This window comes from Hypanus sabinus, chromosome 6 (genome assembly GCF_030144855.1).
Source record: "Hypanus sabinus isolate sHypSab1 chromosome 6, sHypSab1.hap1, whole genome shotgun sequence".
Lineage (NCBI taxonomy): Eukaryota > Metazoa > Chordata > Chondrichthyes > Myliobatiformes > Dasyatidae > Hypanus > Hypanus sabinus.
Window position 1 is genome coordinate 176492011 of NC_082711.1, and position 25812 is coordinate 176517822.

Consider the following 25812-nt stretch of genomic DNA (forward strand, 5'->3'; position numbering starts at 1 on the left):
GAATGGAGGTGGCAAGCCTTGCATGCCTCAATTTCCTCAAATTTTACTTTGATTTGACTTTAATTTGAATTGAATCGTCCCGCCTCCCGTGAACTCTTCCCCTCACTTTCCTGGCAACACCTAAGGCAATTGAGCTATGGTATCTCGGGGATCTGTCCTTTCAGGTCTGACAACTTTCTCAGCCCGAAACGTCGACTGTGCTTCTTCCTATAGATGCTGCCTGGCCTGCTGCGTTCCACCAGCATTTTGTGTGTGTTACCTAACCCTAAACTATCTATCCGTTAGTCCTGACGAAGGGTCTCGGCCCGAAACGTCGACAGTGCTTCTTCCTATAGATGCTGCCTGGCCTGCTGTGTTCCACCAGCATTTTGTGTGTGTTACCTAACCCTAAACTATCTATCCGTTAGTCCTGACGAAGGGTCTCGGCCCGAAACGTCGACAGTGCTTCTTCCTATAGATGCTGCCTGGCCTGCTGTGTTCCACCAGCATTTTGTGTGTGTTGCTTGAATTTCCAGCATCTGTAGATTTCCTCGTGTTTGCGTTTCTCTGCAGACAGCTTTGTATAAAGTGCCAGTCTCCAGCCACTGTCAGATGTTACTGCTTCTTTCATGTAGGAACAGTAACAGTGCACTTTGTGATTTCTGCAACCAACCTAGCATTAACATTCATTACAACAATTTTTGGGGTTATTAAATGGATTCAGTCCAGCTTCTAAGCAGTGATACTTAATAAGGTGTAAGTTAGGGTACAGAAAATGGAATTTTATTCTGGTGCCCGTTAAGGTGTTTGCAGTTCCGAATTACATTGCCAGCATGACATTGATTTGAACTACAGAAAATGTTCTCTTTGCACTGGCTTTGGAGTGCTGCCTAGTTTTTGAAAATATTTTTTCATAAGGAATGTGTGCTCTTGAACTGGAAAAGAACATGCAAAATATGTGCATGCACACAAAGTGCTGGTGGAACTCAGCAAGACAGGCAGCATCAATGGAGAGAAATGTAAAATATGTTCTGGGATTACAGAGTGGCTCTGAACATTGACTTTGCACCAGTTTGAAGCTGAGGACATGCCAGGTCTGTCCTGATGGTAACTGGTTACACCCTCACTCCCCAATTCAGACAATTGCAATTCTAGTTCAACTCCAGTGCCTTGTTGTAATTGTCACTTGAGTTTAGCAGCTTACTTCCATTTTTCAGCTACTTGTGAAAGATCCCAAGGCACATTTTCATAGATGGGGGTGGTGGGTATCCTCAGTTAATATAAATTAAAATGGAAATAACCGCTCCTAGGACTTGACTAATGTTCCAAACAGAAACACTGTTTGCAACTTTAAATGTCTCTCCTTGATGTTACACAGCTTTGGGACATTTTCAGAAACTCCTATATACCTTGAAGATCTTTAGCTGACTACACTCAACATCTGATATAACTCAAAGCTATTATTGTCCTATATTTTTAAATTATTCAGTTATTTGGATATGTCAATGTCAACAATACAACAAAGTCAATAAAGATAGATCAGATTTTAAATAAAATGAATAGATGGTTTAGATCTTAAGCAACCATTGCCTGTGCTGTTAAGTCCAAGTGCTTTACAGGTTAGTGTAACACCAGTGACCAGGGTTCAATTCTCATCCTGTCTGTGAGTAGTTGGCACATTTTCCCAGTGACTGTATAGATTTCCTCTGGCTGCTCTAGCTTCCTCCCACATTCCAACAACGTATTGGTTAGAAGGTTAATTGGTCGGCGCAAGCTCATTGCTAGAATGGCCTGTACCTCGAAATAAAATTTTAAAAATAGTGACCATGTAATGAACCGCCTACAAACTGGGCTACAGAATGGTGATTCGATCCACAGCTCAAGGTGGATCTGTTGTTGATGTAATTTAGTCAATACACCCTGCCCTTCATAGGTGCAGTAAGCAGGCCCTTCACTAGTTCCTGGTGTCATTCATGTAGAGACCTCCCTGCTTTGTAAAGTCGCTCTCCTTTTGCCTGCCTCTCTCCAGCAAGTTGTTCTAAAGAATGATTTGCTGTGAGGATTGAATTCATTCTCCTCGTAAGTGACAGAGTGGCAGGGTGCATAAATGATACAATGACATCCAGTGCTGATGTATCAGTGAAGGGGAAGCAGGGGCAGCTCTGAATAGAAGAGATTCTTTCTCATCATCTCATACTGTCACTGTGAATTATAGTCAGGTCCTGGGCAGTGAAAGCAACATCCTCAAATCAATGGGACACAATTCTCCCCATGGAGCTTAGGAAAACGCAGGCCACTTTTCACACACTGGCCTTTCTCGTAAAACATCGGGCTATTCAGGTTCAAGTTTAATGTTTGCTCCTTCCCTTTTCTATCTTCAGTATCTCTTAAATAGTGACGGCAGTGTCTAAGAGCAGAGAGTTGGCCCGAGGCTACACACACAGATAAGACAATTAATTCCGACAGAAGAGAAACCTGGATTAGCTCCATGTCTTTGTGTCTCTCTGATGTGGGATGTGCTGCCACAACTGATGGGCAGCACAGTAGTGCAGCAGTTAGCGCTGCACGGCATCAGTGATCACCGATGGTGGTTCGATTCCCGCCGTTGTCTATAATAAAGTCTGTATGGTTTTCCAGTGACCATGTGGATTTCTTCAGGTGCTCTGGCTTTCTCACACATTCCAAAGATGTATGGTTAGGGTTAGTAAGTTGTGGGCATGCTGCATTAGCGTCAGAAACTCGGCAACACTTACAGGCTGCCCTGGCATAATCCTCACTGATTTAACACAGAAGATGAATTTCACATGTTCCAATGTAACAAATAAAACTATTTTTTATTATTAAAAAAAACTAAAATCACACCTGGGACAGGACTGTCAATGTTAGAAAGACAACTCTCTTTCTCTCTCTCCCCCCCTTCTATACACACATCAGATTGTTGCACAGGGCAACTGAGGAGAACCCAAGTGCAGGACACTGGCACATCGACTGAACTGGGGATGCTGGTATAGACGTGAACGTAGAATAGCAAACTCGAGGAATCTTGACAAGGAGACGGGATTTACAGGGACTAACTTGAAACTAGCACTGAACTTAGAACTGACCGACAAGGTTCTAATCGGACAAGGGAACGAAGTATCACACAAGAATAGACCAACAAACTGGCAACCTGTGATAGTGACACCATCGTACTGATTTCACAGTCTCCGATGAAAACCAGGTGTACTGTAATTAAGTAAACTAGCAGCAATTGGAAATCTAAAGACTGAAATTAGGGCATGATCAGGGAGAAAGGAGCGTTAAGGGGGAACGGCCAACTGGAACTGTGACACAGATTAAAGGAAGTAGGTGTTCTCCCTATTTTAATACAACAGACTAGTAGAGACCCAGGTCTTTAGTTGAGGGATTGAGTTCAAGAGCCAAAAAGTAACAGCTCTATAAAACTCTGGTTAGACCACACTGGGAATATTATTTTCAGTTCTGATCATCATTTATAGGAAGGATGTGGAAGCTTTACAGTGTGTAGAAGAGACTTACCAGGATGCTGCCTGGATTAGATAGCATACCTTATGAGGATAGGTTGAGTGAAGGAGCGAAGGAGGGTGAAACTGACTTGAAAGAGGTGTACAAGATGATAAGAAGCCTAGACTGAGTGGATAGCCAGAGACATGTTTCTAGGGTGGAAATAGCTAATTCAAAGGGGCATAATTTTAACATGACTGGAGGAAAATATAGGAAGGATATCAGAGGCAAGTTTTTTTTACACAGAGTGGTAGGTGTATGGAACACATTGCCAGGGGTGGTGGTAGTGGCAGATACATTAGGGACATTTGAGAGACTCTTAGATGGGCACATGGATGAAAGAAAAATGGAGGGCTATGTGGGAGAGAAAGGTTAGATTGGTCTTGGATTAGTTTAAGAGGTCAGCACAACATTGTGGGCCAAAGGGCCTGTACTGTGCTGAACTGTTCTATGTTCTATACCTATAGCTGAGCTTGGCCTACTGGCGAAGATGTAGAAATAACTGGCAGAGCAGGTCCAGATGATTCATCAAACCTGCCCCTTGCTCATAGTGACCAGAACATCACTATTTAATTGTTTTTTTTTTCGCTCCCACCCACTGCATCTATTCCCTCCACAGACAGAGATCAGCAGAGACAAGGAAGGGGCTGAGCAGAGTTGAAGGGTGAGGTAGAGGAGGGTTAAAGGAGAGTTATGGATGGAATTATGTCTGGGATGGTAGAGTGCTGGGTTGGGAAGGGCAGAGACAAGGTTCAGGATGTGCAAGAAATAAGTCAGGGATGTGAGCTGAAGGGTCAGGATAGGGCAGAGAGGAGGGAGGCTGGACAAGGCAAGGGTCATTGGGGCAGGAACTAAAGGATTAATTACCACATCTGACACAATAATCATCGTCTCCATATGTTCATGCTCACCTAGGTCATATAGGACATGCATTCTTCTGCTGTTGTTGTCATCAGGAAGAAGGTACAGGAGCCTCAGGGCTCACACCACCAGGTTCAGGAATAGTTATTACCCCTCAACCATCAGGCTCTTGAACCAAAGGGGATAACTTCACTCAACTTCATTTGCCCCATCATTAAGCTGTGCCCACAACCTGTGGATTGACTTTCAAGGACTCTTCATCTCATGTTTTTGATATTTATTGCTTATTTATTATTATTTTTTTCTTTATTTTTGTATTTGCAGAGTTTGTTGTCTTTGCACACTGGTTGTCTGCCCTGTTGGTGTGATCCTTCATTAACTCTATTATGATAATTGGGTTTATTGAGTATGCCCCCAAGAAAATGAATTTTAGGGCTGTATATGGTGAATTATATGTACTTTGATAATACATTTACTTTGAACTTTAAAACAATGACTCAGCTACTCTAGCATTCCTGAAAATTGTAAATTTGTGAAATTCTTTACTCAGTCTTCACTGCTTCTTACAATCGACAGTGTTTTAAAAGCCAAACTTAATGTTGCCCAATCATTAATTCCTACACTATGGACTTTGCCCTATTGCCATCCATTTCAATGAACGTTAAGATGCCTTGGCCCAAGGTACAGCCAAAGCAATGCCTTGAACAAGCAGATGAATTAATTATCAGCCAGAAAGTTACAGAAATTTCCACATATCCACCAAAAACAGTGAGAAAGAAAGAAGGCTTTGTGGTGTCAAAAAAAAAATCAGAGAATCACCTTCCGAGGAACTCTCTGTGGTGCTGTCTGGTTTGTAACCAGACTAAACCCTGATGAAGCACAGTGCACTAAGCCCTGCCACCCCCTTCCCCACCAACAATACCCCTGCCAACCCTATCCTCTCTCCTCAGTTTAGACTGATCTAAAGAGAAATGGTAGGCATGTGTACCATTAAACACCACCCACCACAATCCCGTCTTCATTGGAGGCCAAGGGACTTTTTCCATCTGAGAAATCGCATGCAGTGTTTTTGTAACCTATGGGATATTTTGATATTTGATAGAGAGGAGGTATGGAAAAAGAGCTGATTACAAAAATTATAACTGAAATTTGTGACATAACTTGGTGGAGAGAGACTGGGGTGTAGAATTGTTATTTTTCTGGTAGTTTAACATTCCTATGCTTGCTTCTATTTTATATAACTAACTATATACATGCAACTCAGTGAATTTTCTAGGAATTATGGCTCAGTTTATTTTCCTAGAAACTTGGTTTTCCGTAGCAGGTGTCCAGCTACTTAAATCTGGCTATTTTACAGGTTAATTGATATCACTGGAATTTTCAAAGATTCAAAGGACATTTAATATCAAAGTGTCTATGCAGTACACAACCCTGAGGCATCCATGAAACAAATAAACACCGTGGAACCAATTCAAAGAAAACATCAAATACCCAATGTGCAAACAAAACTAAATAGTTCAGTTCAGTTTAGTGCTGTGTCATTTTTTGACTGCAGGCTGTAGAGCAGTATCACGCAAAATAGCAATAAACATGGAGTAACCTGAAACAAAAAAACACATATCAAATGAATTGCAGAGTGCTCTAAACACAAGTCCAATTCACAAACCGCGACAATCAAACCTTGCCCAAGACCCCCACACCTTCCTCAGGCAGCAGCGAGTGAGAGGGAGAGGGAGACCAGTCAAATGCGAGCAGACGGCATTGAACATCCACTCGCCTTTTGCTCTCATCCTTGTTGATTTCAATCTGGCTCAATGCTTTAATCGGTGATTTGATCAAGAACTGGAGCCGATCATGCCATCAGGCTGCCCTCTTCATTCTCAGCGTTGCTCTCAGCCATGCCGAATTCCCTCAGAGATAGCAAAAGCACCAGGTCGCTCAGCTGGCCCAAAAACACATGATCAAAGTGTAAACCACAGGCTCTAATCTACGTAGGTTAGAGGCAGAAGTATATTTAAAAGAAGTAGTAGTTTTGTGAACGGCCAGCAGGACATTGCCGTTAGTCGCATTGGTCGTTGGTGCCATCTTGAAGGACCTTTATAATACCTCTAGTCTGAGTATGAGATGACTGTGAGTGTTTATTCCTTTGTCTTTTCTTTGTTCTCTTGGCTCTCTGTTTTTCGCTTATTAACATTTAATAAAACGGCCGTAAGCAACAAGCTTTATGCCTCATTCTTGATGTTCGAAGAACTTTTGGATCGCCAAAGTATCAGGATCCATCAAGGGGAGTGAAAAGATAAGAGAAATCTGCACAAAGCAACTTGGTGCTGTGGCCCAAACTCATTACAGAATTTCATAGTTCCCTTCAGATTCATATTTATTTATCACATGTACATGGAAACATACAATGAAATACATCATTTGTGATAACAACCAACATACCTAAGGATGTGCTGAGGGAAGCCTGTAAGTATTGCCACACATTCCAGTACCAAAATATCATGCCCACGATATTCAGCAGAACAAGACAAAACTTAACTGTGACGAGAGTCCTTGACAAGGATGATTTGGATTCAAATGCTGGAGTATCTGAGGCTAGGATTGAGAACTGAGCACAAAACAAAACGCTAGACGATAGCTCCGATTGGGTTTATTATTGAGCACTGTGGCTCAGTTCAGGAGCTCTTTAGATACTCAATTCTTGGTGCCCAAAACATGATTGCAATTAGTAGGACGGTCCTGAACTTTTAGAGGGTCCACATCAGCTATCCATGTTTCGGAGAGTTAGAGTGTCTAAACCTCAGAAGTTGGTGCGGTTGGGTATGTAACAGAACCCTCTCCCCTAGGGCTGGCTCCTGACAGACCTGGCTGCTTTGGAGAGACAACGATGGCAGTCATGGATGACAGCCTGATCCAAGATACCCCTTTCAGGAACCCAGGACTGTTTCTTGGATCCGAATCCTTCACAGCCCACGAAGAACTGCCAACACTCCAAACAGTTCATGAATCCAGAATTCTTCTCAGGGTGAAGACCTGTTCCACATTGACAAACCTGGGTGGCAGCGGGATTCACAGTGGCAGGGATAAAGAGCTGGTGTTTACACATTTAATTTTGAAATGTGAGAAGTGGGATTGATCCTGAGGGTCTTGGGGAGCTGTAAGGTATAAGCCACAGGGTTTACTTTCCTGAGAATCTTGAAGGGTCCAATTTCTTAGACTCCACTTAGAGGGGCAAATTCTGACAGCCAGACCTGTCACCCAGGCTGCAAAACTGGTCCCTGCCTTTTCTTGCAGTTAGCCTTTATTTCGGCCTTCAGGGTAGAAGCTAATAAAATCTCTCTTGCCCTAGTCCATTTCTCCCTGCAGTGTTGGACAAGATCTTTGACTGTAGAAACCCCCACTTCGGCCTCCTGCCAAGGGAGTGTGGTGGACAATCCCCAAACTGGCACTTGAAAAGGGACATTCCATGCACCGAATGCTGCAAATACTATGGGGGACTTCTGCACACATCAAATGGTCACACCTCTCAACCGGTCTTTCAGAAGCCAGACATCCTAGGGTTCATTTCAAATCTTGCTTCGTCTGGCCACTAGTCTGCGGGTGAAGCCCAGAGGAAAGACTCGTTGTTGCCCCAACCAGCTTGCAGAACGCCCTCCAAAAACATAACATGAATTGTGGGTTGTGATCCAACACAATGTCCACTGGAAAACCATGGATCTGGAAGATGTGGCGCAGGAAATTTCGGCCATCTCTGCTGCAGTTGGCAGTCTGTCCAAGGCAATGAAGTTGCAGGCCTTCGAAAAATGATCCACAATTACCATGATAGTGTCTTCCCCTTGGAAGGAGGAAGATCTGTGACAAAGTCCATGGAAGTGTGGGTCCATTGTCTGTCCAGAGCAGGCAGAGGGCGAAGGAGCCCTTGAGGTTGGGTGCAGGGCTTCTTGTTCCCGGTGAACACCTCGCATGCCTGCATGTATTGACAGACCTCCCTCGCCATTCCAGGCCATCAATATCTTCTCTAATGAACTTGAAGCTCCTGGCGACCCCTGGGTGAGAGGTCATTCTCGATGCATGTCCCCATTGAACAACCTGAGACTGGACAGCACTGGGAATGAACAGCCGACCTGCAGGGCTGTTTTGAGTGATCTCCCCTTGTGAGCAAGTGTGTCAACTCCCTAATGGATCGGAACTATCACCTCAGCTTGGGGCAAAATGGTGGTAGGCTGCTCCTCTCATTTGGGTTCGTTGAACTGACAGGACAAGGCATCCGATTTCTGGTTCTTTGATCCCAGTCAATAGATCAGGATGAAATTAAAGTGGTTAAAGAAAAGAGACCACCTAGCCTGCCTGGAATTCAGTCACTTGGCCTCCTGAATATAAGCTAGGTTCGTATGGTCTGTCCATACAATAAAAGGGTACGACCCCCTCAAACCAGTGATGTCACTTCACCATAAGCCAACTTGACTGTGAGCAGCTCTTTGTTTCCAATGTCATAGTTCACCTCTGCTGGGGATAGCTGACTGGAAAAGAACGCACACAGGGCAGGTTATTGTCTGAAGGTGTCCGTTGAGACAACGCAGTACCCAATTCCAACGTCTGAGGCGTCCACTTCCACGATGAAGGGAAGGTCCGGGTTGGGTGCAACCAAAATAGGAGCTGTCATGAACTGCTGTTTCAGCTCTGTGAAAACAGCCTCTGCTTCGACAGTCTAAACAAAAGGGCCCATGGATCTCTTGGTTAGTGTTGTCAGTGGAGCTGCCACTGAGCTGAAGTTTCTCATGAACTGTCGGTAAAGGCTGGCAAATCCCAGGAATCGTTGGACTTGTTTCACACTGGATGGATGTGCCAATCTCCGACTGTCCATGTCTTATTAGGGTCCATCTTGAGATTGCCATTAGAGATGACGAAATCCAAAAATGAAATGGTGGCTACGTAAAATTTATATGTTTCCAGCCTCATGTGAATTCCATGATCAAGAAGCCTCTTTAGGATATCTCTGATGTGAGTGACATGCTTCTCCATGGACTTTGAGAATATTCGAATGTCCTCCAAGTAGTTGAAGGCATAATTATGGAGAGCATCCCAGAACATGTCGTTTTTAAAGGTCTAGAAAACTGCTGGGGCATTCGCAAGCTGAAAGGCATGACCAGGTACTCATCGTGCCCTGTCAGTATGTTGATTGCTGTTTTCCACTCGTCTCCCTCCTTTATGTGAACCAGATTGTACACACTCCACAGATCTAGCTTCAAGAATAGTCTTGCCCTTTGGAGAATCTCGAAAGCAGTGTTCATGAGTGGAAGAGTGTAACAATTCTTGACCGTCATGTGATTCAGACCTCTATAATCAATGCATGGCCGCAGGCTGCTGTCCTTTTTCTGTACGAAGAAGAAGCCAGCAATTGCTAGAGAGGAGGAAGGCTGAATGAATCCCAGGTCAGGAGCCACCTTTACATACTCCTCCAGACTGCTTCTCTCCAGGCCTGAAAACGTGTATAATCGACCCCGTGGAGGACAAGTGCCAGGCATATTCATAGGGTCGGTGTATGGAAGAGTCAAGGCCTTTCTCTTGCTGAAGATCTCTTCCAAATCCTTGTAGATGGAAGGGATTTCTCCCAGCTTGGGTGCTACGATTACCCCTGAGGATTACTCCTGAGGGTTCTTAGGTAATGGGAGTGATTTGGCAGATCCCAGAGACTCCTCCACAGATTCACAAGAGACTTTAGTGAAAGCAGAAGCCAAATCACAGTCCAAAACCTGGTCCATATCCTCATACATCAGCAGCACCACCCACCTCCCCTACCCTACCCTTGCACCTTGAAGACATTGGTTAGTTTTTGGTTATTCCTCGTGGCCATTGTCAGCTTTTCTTCATGTGCAGTCTTGCTACCCAATGCAGTTCACATACTGTTGTGGCATCTCCCCACATAACGAGTCTGGGATATTTCTAATTTGGAAGGCTGACTTTACAACCAGATTAGACCTGAGAATTACCCAAACATTACATAGAACAACAGAACATTACCACATAGTACAGGCCATTTGGCCCAAGATGTTGTGCTGATCTTTCAACTTATTTCACAATCATTCTAACCCTTCCCTCCCTGTAACCTTTTATTTTTCTTTCACCCATGTATGGATCTAAGATTCTCTTAAACATCCTTAAAATATCTGCCTCCATCACCATCCCATGCATTTACCACTCTCTGCAGTCTGACATCCTCTCTATACTTTTCTCCAATCACCTTAAAATCATGTCCTCATCCATTTCTGCCCTGGGAAAAAGTCTCTGGATGTCCACTCTACCTTTGGCTCTTATCATCTTATAAACCTCTCATCCTCTTTTGCTCCAAAGAGAACAGCACAAGCTCACACAATCTTTCCTCATAAGATACAGTATGTTCTGTAACTGAGGCATCATTCTGCTAAAGCTCCTCTGAGGAGACCAGAACTGAACACAGTACTCCAAGTGTGATCTAACCAGAGTTTTATAGAGATACAACATCACCTCATGGTTCTTGAGCTCAATGCCCTGATTAATAAAGGCCACCATACTCCTTCTTAACCACCCTATCAGCTTGCGTGAGAACCTTGAGGGATCTATGGACATGGACCGGAAGCAAACAGAAGTAGTAAATGCTGGAATGCTCAGCAGGCCAGGCAGCAACTGTGGAGAAAGACACAGAATTCATGTCTCAGGTCAATGACCTATCTTGAACAATTCTAACCTCTCAACTATTGTCTATGGCTTCAGTCCTATTTGTTATTCCCTCCAACAGACTTGATGGACAGCTAACTCTCCTTGTAGTCAATTCTGATCCACATTGACTTTCTCATTCCTCTGAAGGAAGGCTGAAAGGGCAGAAACAATACAAATGGTCCCCTGACCAGTTGCTAAGGTTCCAATCTCAGTAAACTTCAGTTGTTATCCTGTTCACCCACCACACCAGTTCCGGTCTGGCCAGAGCTTGAATTGCCAAATTCTCATCTCTTTAGTTCCCTCTTATCCCCTACTTGTCCCCATCTCCACTTATGACTTTTAACTTGCACACAACTTTGATTTCACTGTGCTCCTGACTTTTTGTGGGTCCCTGAATTCCTTTGCTTAGTCATTAGTGACTGCCATTTTTTTAACAGAAGTTTATTCACCAACAAATCATTATATGATAAATCAGGGCTTATAAACTATTTACAGTTTAAAATTAAAATACAAATATTATTATCTACAATACATTCAATCCCCTGAGGGGCCCACTGTTCTTGGAAATCTCCCATTGTGTTCATAGAGATCGCGTGCTCCTTCTCCAAGGACACTCGACATGGATATAAACCAAAAGAGGGATAAGCAACAAGCTCGGGCAGAGTCCTCGACTGCCTGTCGCCTGGACGGCAAATGGCCAGCTTGGCCAGGACCAGGAGATCCCCCTGAGCAGCTCTCTCCTGTCAGGTTACATTTCTTTGTGTGGGATCCTGTCACTAACCTTCTCTATCAGCCTTAAAATCTATCTCTTTGATCAATCTTTATATGTTTGTTTGTGTGACTTGGCGTCAAACTTTGCCTGATAATGCTTTTCCGAAATGTGTCCTGGGACATTTTTATCACGCCAATGGAGCTATATAAATGCAAATTATTGTTGTGAGGTAAATAGGTGCAACAGACAGGAACTGAAGTTGGCTGAGCCCCTTGGGCCAAGCGTTTTGAGAGGTCTCTTACCCATCCTGTCTCCGCTAGGTGGGCAGATAGCCAAACCAGATGGACAGTTCAGCACTGATTACTGCTTTTGAGTACTCATGTACGTGGGGGGGGGGGGGGGGGTTAAAACCACAGCCGGAATGGTAGATTATAAACACTTGCTGCATGAAAAATGGTCCATCGGATCAGCACAGGATGTGTGTCCTTCTGACCGGATGCCTGGAAGCTGTCACTGATTTCAATAAATGAATCTCTTTGTAACAGGACTGACACTGGGTCATCCACAACAGATTAAAAAAAGACCATTTTGAAAATGAACTGTTAAACCATTAGAGACTGTTTATTCTTGTTCCACCCCAAAATTTCCCTATATTACTTTTACCAAATTCACCATTCATGGTGATTTAACCCTTTGCCGTACTGCAGTGCAGGCTTCTGCAACACCTACACACTGTCTGACAGTCCCAGTACACTCCCCAAGCCAGTCACTCAACCGGATCTTCGACAACACCTACACACCGCCTGACAGTCCCAGTACACTCCCCAAGCCAGTCACTCAACCTGATCTTCGACAACACCTACACACCGCCTGACAGTCCCAGTACACTCCCCAAGCCAGTCACTCAACCGGATCTTCGACAACACCTACACAGTGCCTGACAGTCCCAGTACACTCCCCAAGCCAGTCACTCAACCGGATCTTCGACAACACCTACACACCGCCTGACAGTCCCAGTACACTCCCCAAGCCAGTCACTCAACCGGATCTTCGACAACACCTACACACCGCCTGACAGTCCCAGTACACTCCCCAAGCCAGTCACTCAACCGGATCTTCGACAACACCTACACACCGCCTGACAGTCCCAGTACACTCCCCAAGCCAGTCACTCAACCACATGTTCGACATCACCTACACACCGCCTGACAGTCCCAGTACACTCCCCAAGCCAGTCACTCAACCGGATCTTCAACAACACCTACACACCGCCTGACAGTCCCAGTACACTCCCCAAGCCAGTCACTCAACCGGATCTTCGACAACACCTACACACCGCCTGACAGTCCCAGTACACTCCCCAAGCCAGTCACTCAACCACATGTTCGACAACACCTACACACCGCCTGACAGTCCCAGTACACTCCCCAAGCCAGTCACTCAACCGGATCTTCGACAACACCTACACACCGTCTGACAGTCCCAGTACACTCCCCAAGCCAGTCACTCAACCACATGTTCGACATCACCTACACACCGCCTGACAGTCCCAGTACACTCCCCAAGCCAGTCACTCAACTGGATCTTCGACAACACCTACACACCGTCTGACAGTCCCAGTACACTCCCCAAGCCAGTCACTCAACCGGATCTTCGACAACACCTACACAGTGCCTGACAGTCCCAGTACACTCCCCAAGCCAGTCACTCAACCGGATCTTCGACAACACCTACACACCGTCTGACAGTCCCAGTACACTCCCCAAGCCAGTCACTCAACTGGATCTTCGACAACACCTACACACCGTCTGACAGTCCCAGTACACTCCCCAAGCCAGTCACTCAACCGGATCTTCGACAACACCTACACACCGCCTGACAGTCCCAGTACACTCCCCAAGCCAGTCACTCAACCGGATCTTCGACAACACCTACACACCGCCTGACAGTCCCAGTACACTCCCCAAGCCAGTCACTCAACCGGATCTTCGACAACACCTACACACCGCCTGACAGTCCCAGTACACTCCCCAAGCCAGTCACTCAACCGGATCTTCGACAACACCTACACACCGCCTGACAGTCCCAGTACACTCCCCAAGCCAGTCACTCAACCACATGTTCGACATCACCTACACACCGCCTGACAGTCCCAGTACACTCCCCAAGCCAGTCACTCAATCGGATCTTCAACAACACCTACACACCGCCTGACAGTCCCAGTACACTCCCCAAGCCAGTCACTCAACCGGATCTTCGACAACACCTACACACCGCCTGACAGTCCCAGTACACTCCCCAAGCCAGTCACTCAACCACATGTTCGACAACACCTACACACCGCCTGACAGTCCCAGTACACTCCCCAAGCCAGTCACTCAACCGGATCTTCGACAACACCTACACACCATCTGACAGTCCCAGTACACTCCCCAAGCCAGTCACTCAACCGGATCTTCGACAACACCTACACAGTGCCTGACAGTCCCAGTACACTCCCCAAGCCAGTCACTCAACCGGATCTTCGACAACACCTACACACCGTCTGACAGTCCCAGTACACTCCCCAAGCCAGTCACTCAACCGGATCTTCGACAACACCTACACACCGTCTGACAGTCCCAGTACACTCCCCAAGCCAGTCACTCAACCGGATCTTCGACAACACCTACACACCGTCTGACAGTCCCAGTACACTCCCCAAGCCAGTCACTCAACCGGATCTTCGACAACACCTACACACCGCCTGACAGTCCCAGTACACTCCCCAAGCCAGTCACTCAACCGGATCTTCGACAACACCTACACACCGCCTGACAGTCCCAGTACACTCCCCAAGCCAGTCACTCAACCGGATCTTCGACAACACCTACACACCGTCTGACAGTCCCAGTACACTCCCCAAGCCAGTCACTCAACCGGATCTTCGACAACACCTACACACCGTCTGACAGTCCCAGTACACTCCCCAAGCCAGTCACTCAACTGGATCTTCAACAACACCTACACAGTGCCTGACAGTCCCAGTACACTCCCCAAGCCAGTCACTCAAACGGATCTTCAACAACACCTACACACCGCCTGACAGTCCCAGTACACTCCCCAAGCCAGTCACTCAACCGGATCTTCGACAACACCTACACACCGCCTGACAGTCCCAGTAGACTCCCCAAGCCAGTCACTCAACCGGATCTTCGACATCATCTACACACCGTCTGACAGTCCCAGTACACTCCCCAAGCCAGTCACTCAACCGGATCTTCAACAACATCTACACACTGCCCGACCGTCCCAGTACACTCCCCAAGCCAGTCACTCAACCGCACATCCACTCATAGACAAAGAACAGTACAGCACTGTACCAGCCCTTCAGCCCATGATGTTGTGCTGACCTTTTAATTGACTTCAAGTTCAATCTATCACTTCTCTTTCACAAAGCCCTCCATTATCCTTTCAGCCACGTGCCTATCTAAGAGTCTCAAATGTCCCTAATGTATCTGCCTCTACCTCCACCCACCACTCTCTGTGCAAAAAGAAGTACTCCTGACAACCTCCATACTTTCCTCCAACCTTATGCCCTCTTGTATTAGCCCATTTCTGACCTGGGAAAAAGGTACTGGCTATCCACTCTGTCTATGGCACTTATCATCATACACACCTCTATCAAGTCACCCCTCATCACTCCAAAGAGAAAAGTCCTAGCTCACTCAACCTTTCCTTATAATACATGTTTTGTAATTCAGGCAGCATCCTGGTAAATCTCCTCTGCACCCTCTCTAAAGTTTCCACCTCAGTCCTATAATGAGGCAATCAGAATTGAACACAATATTCCAAGTAAAAACACAAAATGCTGGCAGAACTCAGCAGGCCAGACAGCATCTATGGGAGGAGGTAGTGACGACGTTTCGGGCTGAAACCCTTCATCAGGAGTCCTATTCCAAGTGTGGTCTAACCAGTTTTATAAAGTTACACCATTACCTCGTGGCTTTTGAACTGTGAAGGGGAAGCAATATTATGTGGGAGGTTGCTGACATGCATATCCCTTATGTTACACTACTAATTACACTTTCAAAACCCGCCATTGGCTGTGCAGCTGTTTAAGGATACAATGTAATTGTGAAAGGTGCTACAGTGAAAGAATAGTTAGGCAGAGTATTGGAAACCCAACTTACCTTGGCTCAGGTGTGCTCTATATCACGGAACTCATTTCACCTCTTTACACAGGATATCCAGACCATCTGTAAGCAATTTCACGTATGTCTGAATGGCTCATGAGATCTCACAGTTCATCTGAGCTTCTTGTTAGGAATGTTTTCTCTGATCAGTGTAACACTACAAGACCAAATGCAGAGAAATACAGCCCTCCACCCCCTCCTCCTCCTCTGTTTCACCCTCCCCTGCAGCAACTCTTTCAAATCCAGCAAGAGAAATCTAATCCTGGTTTTTTGTAGCTGAGATTGCAAAGAAGTCATGCTTGAAAAATACGTCTAAAAAAGCTCCAGTCAAAATGGCACTGCAGTCAGTTAACAATCCTGCCTAAGGTAGCTGCAGATATTCTGCACAACCTGGCTCATTCTGAGAAAGAACGTAAGAAAAATCCTCATTTCTGTAACTGGGTACATCTTCTTCCTATAAAGATATGTGGAGGATTAGGATTAGTTCACCTGGTGAGATTATTTGGCCCAAGTATACGTGATTTTTCATCATTGGCCAGTGAAGAGGACAGTGAACAGTAAAGTTCTGGGTGCACTAACTGAGAAAGGATACAATGGATTATCACTCCTTCCTTCTGATGGCATAAAATAGAAGAAAGAACTGCATCTCAAGATTGAATAGAACTTGCTTTGCTGTTGTTATTGCTTGTTGTGTTCTCTTTTGTTCTGCCAAGCATCGTGAGCATCCTATGCTGGCACTGGAACATGCACCAGTAATCGGGGTTCAATTCCATTGTGGTCTGTAAGGAATTGGTATGTTCTCCCTATGACCACATGGGTTTCTCCTGTGCGCTCCGGTTTCCTCCCACATTCCAGAGACGTACGGGTTAGGGTTAGTAAATCGTGGAAATGCTATGATGGCGCTGCAGTGTTTACTGAGCCTTGTGGGCTGCGCCCGGCTCATCCTTTGGTTCTGCCACAAACAGATTTCACTGCATGTTTCGATGTATATGTGATACATGAAAAATCAATCTAAATGAATCTGAAGTCTAGGGTAACACATACAACATGCTGCAGGAGCTCAGCAGATCAGACAGCATCTATGGAGAGGAATTAACAGTCGATATTTCAGGCTGATGATTCTGAAACTTAAGTGTTTTACTATCCCTTTGATGTGTGATGACTATTGTAGTGTAGGAAACAGTAAAGTGACACTAAGCTCTCTCCAATTACATGATAATGGTGAGATATTGTTTCAGCAACATGGTTAAAAATTGACAAGAACATCAGAGAGAAATGTTAATAGGTTTTTTATACATCCTTCTAGGAAGATAGGCTGTCCATGTTTCAACGTTTATCAGAATCAGAATCAGAAGCAGGTTTAATATCATTAGCATATGTCGTGAAACTTGTTATTTTGCAGCAGTAGTACACTGCAATACATAATAATATAACAAATATAAAAACTAGAACAGTAAGAAATATATATTAGAACATTATATAAGCAGTGCAAAAAGAGAGCAAAAAGTTTATATAGTGAGGTAGTGTACATAGGGTTCATTGTCCGCTCAGAGGGGAAGTAACTGTTTCTGAATCGGTGAGTGTGTGTCTTCAGGGTCCTGTATCTCCTCCTTGATGGTAAGAATGAGAAGAGGACATGTGTTTGGTAATGGGGTCCTTAATGATGGATGCCGCCTTTCTGAGGCATCGCCTTTTGAGTGTGTCCTCGATGCTGGGAGGCTAGTGTCTCAATGGAGCTGGCTGAGTTTACAACTTTCTGCAGCTTTTTCCGATCCTGTGCCCATAATCTATAAGCTTGCGTGACTGACAGTGAGAGCTCTCTCGATGCCCTGCAGAAGTGTTGGACCTAGTCTATGTGCACACATCTCGAAGCAGCATTTACCCACATGTGATCTTCCTTCCAATATCTCTCTGCCTTCCTTACTTGTGGCATTGTAGAAGGAGAGTTTTATTTCTTTAAACTTTGATCTAGAAATACGATCATTGGCAGGTCTTCAAAGGGTCAAAGTACAAAACATCTTTTAACCATTTTTCCCCTAAAATTTCCAGTCAGAAACAATGAGCTCAGAGCTGATGTGTGTGGAGTGTTAGCCCCAGGAACCGGACAGATATTAATAAATCTCACTAGTTCATTTGACCTAATAGGTCTCTTATCTGCGGTTGCAGGGTTAAAACATCCTGGTAACAGTCAGTCATCACCACCTCAGGCATGCTGCGCTGCGATAAATCACGCCTTTCGTGAACTCTTGGGGTTAAAGTCTGCGACTTGATGGTTTTGCCCTCTAGCTTTTCCTCATCCTATCTCAAGTGGCCGGGGTCTGCTCCCATGGATGCTGACAGCTTGCTAGTGCCTCATCCGAGGGGTCATTCTTTATGTGCCAGATAACACTGCGAGTCAATGGCTGGCACATTTGCTGGGATCTCTGAGTGTATTCAAAGTACAAATTGAACTCATGATCAAAGTACATATGTATATGTCACCACATGCAACTCTGAGATTCATTTTCTTGTGGGCATTCACAGAAAGTGCAAAGAATTGCAATTAAATCAATGAAAAACCACACACAAGACAGAAAACACCAATGTGCAAAAGACAGCAAACTGTGCAAATACACAGAAAAAAAATAAGCAATAAATGTTGAGAACATGAGATGAAGAGTCTTTGAAAGTGAGTCCATAGGTTGTGGGAACAGTTCATTGATGGGGTGAGAGAAGTTGAGTGAAGTTATCCTCTCTGGTTCAAGAGCCTGATGTTCCTGAACCTGCTGCCGTGGGTCCTGAGGCTCCTGTACCCTCTTCCTGTTTGCAGCAGTGAGAAGAGAGCATGGCCTGCACCTTGGGTTTGGAGGAAGTACGAGGAGCCAAAAGAGAAACTGTTGAGTGTGAGGACCAGTTCTACCAGATGGAGGAGTGTGGTGGTGGAGGGGAACCGGTCACATGGCCAACTATCGCATAATGTGGCAAACTGCACGATGAGTCAGTGTGGTTTGTGCAACAATTTACAGTGCCAGTGATTGCGACCGAGGTTTGATTCCCGTTATAAGCTGTAAAGAGTTTGTTATGTTCTCCCTGTAACCACATGGATTGCTCTGGGTGCTTCAATTTCCTCTCACATTCCAAAGACGTTTGGGTCAGGGTTAGTAAATGGTTGGCAAGCTATATCAGCACCAGAATCATGGTGACACTTGCAGGCTGCCCAGATCAATCCTTGGACTGTATTGATTGCTGACGCAAACAGCGTGTTTCAATGTTTCAACATACATGTGACAAAGCTAATCACCTCTGTGGCTCAATTTCTCTTGGTCAAGGCACCAAGGGTGCTTGTGGCCAAAGCTCATGAACTACTGTACTTGGCAGTTTGGCCTCAGTATTACTTCTCGTTCCTAATCTTGAGGTGCTGACTCACCCCTGGTGATTCAGAACAGGAACAGGACCAGAATTCGTAGGGATGTTCCCCCCAAGGTGAACGGACACTTCAACTGATCACAAGAAGTCCTGTGAAGCTGCGTGTACTCTCAATGCTTTTCCAAATATCATTCCAAACATTATACAACTTTTTGTAATGTACATATCATTAACTACGATCTGTGTACATAAAAATGGAACTTCTTCTTCAAGTGTGATATTTTGAGCAAGAATCACCGGCCTGAGTGCTTGTTCACTCCAGGGTTAGGCTGTAAGTCCTCTGGAATAATCAAGTTAGCACTGCAGTGGCTTGGAATGGTGCAGGCCGTAACCCATGGCAACAGTGCCTGAGCATCTGCATGACCGACGATAGAAAAGTAGTCTAGAGAGTAGGCTGCATTTTGAGCGCCATAGTGTTGTCTCTCCATCTTCCCGCGGCGAGGGTCACCCTCACCATAGGAAGGAAGGAGAAAGTGGGAGGGATCAGTCACCCAAGTACACAGCAAGCACATTCTCGTCTATACATTAGCCACAAGCACATGTGCACAAGGCTCCCCAACATCAAGGACATCTTCAAAAGTGGGTACCTCAAAAAGGCACCATTCATTATGAAGGGACCCCATTGGCCAGGACACTGCAATCATCAGAGAGGAGGTACAGGTGCCTGAAGAAATTCACTCAACATTTAAGGAACAGCTTCTACCCCTCCCCCATCAGATTTCTGAATGGACAGTGAACCAACCCATGAATATTACCTTACTATTTTATTTGGTCTCTTTTTGCATTACTTATTTAATAAAATTTCTTATACTGAATATACATATATTTCTTATTGTAATTTCTAGTTTTTAAAATGTATTTCATTGTACTGCTGCCACAAAGCAATTAATTTCATGACATATGCAAATAATATTAAATCTGATTCTGATACTGATTCTCACGTGCCTTTTTGGGACTCCAGATATGGTGAATCACATTTCTAATTAGCACATAAAAAATTGAACAGATACCACAATCGGTCACGTAACCTAACACCTAATGAAAAGGTGTGTGCTAATGACTGGTAAAACAGCATGAAGAAAATGCAATATCAGAATCAGAATCAGAAACAGGCTTGTTATCATCGGCATGTGTTGTGAAATTTAAACAATTTAAACAGCCTACTCCCATCGACCTGCATTGGGACCATAGCCCCCCATATCCCTATCATACCCTTCCCTCCTCTCCCCCATTGGGTAGAAGATACAAAAGAAAGCACATACCACCAGACTCAAGGACAGCTCCTATCCCACTGTTATCAGACTCCTGAATGAACCTTTCGTACAATAGGATGGACTCTTGTCCTCACAATCTACCTCTTTATGATCTTCCATTTTATCATTTACCTGCACTGCAATTTTGCAGTAGCTTTTACACTTTATTCTGTATTTTATTGCTTTACATTATACTAGCTCAATGCACTGTGCAATGATTTGATGTGTATGAACAGTTACAAGATAAGCTTTTCACTATATCTTAGTACATGTGACAATAATAAACCAAAATGAATAGATAGTTACAGTTAACTAACTCAGGAAAAACTGAACAGTTCCTCATACAATAAGATGGACTCTTGACCTCACAATCTGCTTCATTATGACCCTCCACCTGACTGTCCGCCTGCATTGCACTTTTTCTGTAAATAGAAAACATTATGTTCTACATTAGTATTGTTTTGAGTTGAACTGATGTGATGAACTATATATGGCATGCAAAGTAGTTTTTCACTCGGCCTCGGTACATGCATCAGTAATAAACTTTGTGCTCGGTGCCTCTTTGCCCTATTTGTTAAATCACTGTTCACCCAACAACCCAGAGAGGCAAGTTAAGCAGTAAGTAAGGGGTTAGACTCTAACTGTTAGAGTCTTAAAATCTTCATGTTCAAATTCCTCCATGGCCTCACTAGCTTCCTAAATTATAACCTAACAACCAAAATTAGAGGATTCCACTGATTTCAGAGTGTTGCAGTGATGAGGAGGTGCAGGGATGGTAAATGATGAGGTGATGGAGGCATCTGAATGAGAGTCTTAATTACAAATATTGATACCCAGTTCAAAACTGCATTGGTTTTCCAGTGACTTGAATCTGAAATAGAATTTTGCTGGCAATGTCCATCAAGTGTGAGGCCCTGTGACATCAATTTGTGATGCCCAGATGCCTCTGTGTGCCAGCATAAAAATGCTAACAATAATTTGGCCCATAGTCTTCTGTTCCAGCTTAAGATGGCCCTGGGCACCTCTGCCTGCTTCTTTGTTTTAATCTAACCAATGTTGGCCTGACTTTACTCCACAAAGAGTTAAAATCATGTTCTGCACAAAACAGGGTGGGAGAAGGAAGGGGGAGCAGTGTAGGTAGGTGGTGGGGGATGGTATTGGTACTGGTGCTGTGGGATTGCTCAATGTGGTCAGTAATGAATTTTATGTTACATTAAAGCCACATAAATGGTCGGCCCAGCACAGACAACAAGTGGCCAGGCACCACGGGCTAATCTAATGATGTAAAAATAGAGACAGTACCAATTATATGGCAGCCCATACCACACTGCTGCAGGGACTCCCAATGAATAGCTACAAATCAAATTACAGGCTAATAGACGCACTACAAGAAGGGGGAGTCAATGCTAACTGCATTACAGCCTTGTGACCTTTCTGCTCTGAGCTGCACAGTCCAGACTCAGCCTTGCACCCTCTGGAATATGAAAGAGCCTGTTGTTAGGAAAAGCAGTGGAACAAGGCAGTGTCCCTAAATGAGTTAAACACTAAGCTGTCAAAGTTGCCCTTTGTTTATGTGTCACTCTCCTGATAGCCGGCTCAACCTCTCATTATAAGCACACAGGCAACAGTAAACACCTCGTACTTTCTGCTACTTTGTCCTCATTCAGCCCTGTGAGCCTGAGAACTCTCCACTCCTCTTTGGCCTCATGCACCTCTCCGAGATCCAACACTTCCCAACTGGCTTCAGCTATGAAACTCACAATAACAATAGAAGAATGAGATAGATTGGCTGGTTGAGTGGTGTCGTAACAACAACCTTGCACTCAACTTCTCTAAGACCAAGGAACTGATTGTGGACTTCAGGAAGAGAAATCAGGAGAACACACACCAGTCCCCATCGAGGGATCAGCAGTGGAAAGGGTAACCAGTTTCAAACTCCTGGCTGACGATATCTCTGAGGAGCTATCTTGGCTCAATATATTGATGAAATCACAAAGAAGGCATGCCAGTGGCTAAATTTCATGAGGAGTTTGAGGAAATTTGGTCCGTCACCAAAAACTCTGGCAAATTTCTACAAATGTACTATGGATAGAATTCTGACTGATTGCATCACCATCTAGTATGGAGGTGTCAATGCACAAGATTGGAAAAAGCTGCAGAGGGTTGTAGATTTAAACTGCTCCATTATGGGTACTCACGTCCCCACAAGGACATCTTCAAAAGGCAGCATCCATCTTTAAGGACCTTCACCATCCAGGGCATGCCCTTTTCTCATTACTAGAACCTAGCAGGAGGTACAGGAGCCTGAAGATGTCCACTCAATGTTTTAGGAACAGTTTCTCCCCCCGCCATTAGATTTCTGAATGGTCTATGAACCCATGAACACTACCTCACTATTTTTCTCTCTTTCTGCACTACTTATTTACTTTTTATGTATTAATGTAATTTATAGTAATTTTATGTACGTATTGCAATGTACTGCTGCCACAGAACAACAAATTTCACAACATATGTCAGTGATAATAAACCTGTTTCTGATGAAGCGCTAGGACTCTGTCCATGTAACATTCTGCCTTGTTACCCTACCCTTCTTAGGTTCAGGGGTATCTTGATTCTACTACAGTTCCATGGATTCTCACAAGTGCTGCACAGCACCTAAAGAGTCAGCCTCCGGTGGGACGGGGGCGGGGGGGGGGGTGGTGTTACTTTGGGATGGTCCGCTCCTTCCATGGCTTGCACAGCCTCTTGTACTTTTTTCAACATTTTGAGAATGCACTTTAAGCATTTCTTTTGTCCTTATGGAAATCCGTTCCCAACACTATGGCAACACTGCGCTTGTTATAAAGGTGTAGCGCAGGGTTTCTCAACAGGGGTTCCGCGAGAGATCACGATTTAAAAAAAATAAACAACATATTTTGAACCTTGCGCAACATGGCGGTGGGCAACGATTTTGTTAGCGGTCTCTCAGCCCAGTACAACATTGTATAGGAGGACCGTGTTGCCGACTGACTAATGAGAGTGAACAAACTCTACCAGTGTAGTAGAAAATTGGGGGGAAATTTTCATTCCAAAAAAGGAATTTTCACGTGCCATGACTCAGTAGAACTTATTACCCAGAAAAGGAAAAATCACACAGTTGGTGAGAACCTAATAATGCCAGCATGTAAAATCATAGTAGGTAAAATGCTAGCACAAGACGTAGTATGAGAAATTGAAAAGGTTTCACTCTCAGCTTCTCTATCCAGTTTGATGAGTCAACAGATTTCGCCAATAAACGTCATGAAAGATTTGTAAAGAAATGATTTTGAAACTCAAGAAAACTTTTTCTGTTCCAAAGAGTTGCCTGACACAAGCAAAGGCCAAGATATATTTAATGTTTTGTCTTCGTATCTGGAAACAAAAGGTCTGCCTTGGAGCAAATGTATTGGCATCTGTATTGATGGTACCCCATCAATGGCTGGTTCCATGAGAGACCTTTCTCTTCCAAAAAAAGAAAATCTTGACATTGTCACAACACATTGCTCTCTTTACAGAGAGGTGATTTAAAATCTCTTGGAAATGAAATGAAAAAAGTTCTGGATGATCCAACAAAAATAGTTAACTATTAAACAAAGTCCAGTTCACTCGAGAATGTTAAAAAGCTGTGAAAACCTTGACAAAGAGCCCACCAATCTCTTGCTGCATACAGAACTATGATAGCTTAGCAGAGGAAGAGTGTTTGAAAGCTAGCCTACTTAAGACATTTTTCATCATATGAACCAGTTGAACAAGCCTCTGCAAGGTCCTGGAGAAAATGTTTTGACTTCAAGTGACAAGATTCTTGAATTTAAAAGGAAACCGAATCTTTGGAAAAATCAAGTTGCAAAAGGAAATCTTGAAATATTTCCACGGCTGCTTGGGCTTGAGAATGACGAAGAATATCAGAAAATCTTGAGTCTTATTGAAAACAACCTGGAAGAACTGCGGAACAAAATTGAACAGTATATTTCCTCCCTTTCAACACAAGTGTATGACTTGGTGAGGGACTCTTTCTTTGAATCTTCTGCTCCGCCTGAGAACTTGACTTTGAGAGGAGAAGAGGAACATTGTGAGATGCCGTCTGATTGTGCACTCAAGATGAGATTTAGTGACCTGCCCCTGGCCAAGTTCTGAACTTCAGTGAAGGAAGAGTATCCTCCCATTCATAGGAAAGCAATGAACATTTTGCTGCAGTATTCAGCTTCTTACATGTATGAACAAGCTTTTTCTTATTTAACAAGCATCAAGAGCAAGGATAGAAATTGTCTCATTTCAGTTGAAGGTGAAATCCATGTCTGCTTATTATGTTTGCCTTATGAGTTTTTAAAATTTATGAAAGGGAAAGAAAGATTAATTTCAAGAAAGGTAACCTAAGCTTAACTTCCTGTTTTTTAAAGAAAGGTTAGTTAAAAATTCATTCTCTACTCAAAAGAGCATAGACAATTATTTTTGAATTATTATATCCACAACTTACTGATAAGTTCGGGGGTCTCTCTTCCGCCATCACGGACATTTACACTACACGCTGCATCCACAAAGGAAACAGCATTATGAAGAACCCCACACACCTGTCATACAATCTCTTCTCCCTCCTGCTGTCTGGGAAAAGGCTCCGAAGCATTCGGGCTCTTACGACCAGACTATATAACAGTTTCTTCCCCCAAGCTATCAGACCCTCAATACCCGAAGCCTGGACTGACACCTTGCCCTACTGTCCTGTTTATTATTTATTGTAATGCCGATACTGTTTTTGTGCACTTTATGTAGTCCAGTGTAGGTCTGTAGTCTAGCATAGCTTTCTCTGTGTTTTTTATTATGTAGTTCAGTCTAGTTTTTGTACTGTGTCATGTAAACCATGGTCCTGAAAAACGTTGTCTCATTTTCACTATGCACTGTACCAGCAGTTATGGCCGAAATGACAATAAAAGTTGACTTCACTTGATAATGCTAACGTCCTGATATAATAATTTTTATTCAGGGGTTCCCTGACACTGGAAAATTATTTCAAGGGTTCCTCCAGGGCAAAAAGGTTGAGAAAGGCAGGTCCAGTGTCAGACTGCAGACAGAGAGGGTTGTAGCCCAGAGTTGTGTGAGCTTGAAGTTCCTTTTGCTCAGCATATCCGCCTGGGAGAGGACGTTGATAATGGTTTGCCCATTCTGCAAATGGATCTGGGGCATTTACCCAAGACAG

The 25812-nt window shown here is 44.2% G+C and overlaps 1 protein-coding gene across 3 annotated transcripts in view; it reads right to left on the reverse strand.

The window, feature by feature from the left end:
- Positions 1-25812, reverse strand: part of bcas3 (BCAS3 microtubule associated cell migration factor) — a 915794-nt gene that overhangs the window by 33400 nt on the left and 856582 nt on the right. The window contains exon 24 of one of the 3 annotated variants that reach the window (XM_059973656.1): positions 15943-16008. The exons of the other annotated variants lie outside the window; for them this stretch is intronic. Coding sequence (XP_059829639.1) covers positions 15974-16008 — 35 coding nt within the window. The 3' untranslated portion in view covers positions 15943-15973. The remainder of the gene's footprint in view (positions 1-15942; positions 16009-25812) is intronic. 3 annotated transcript variants of the gene reach the window in all.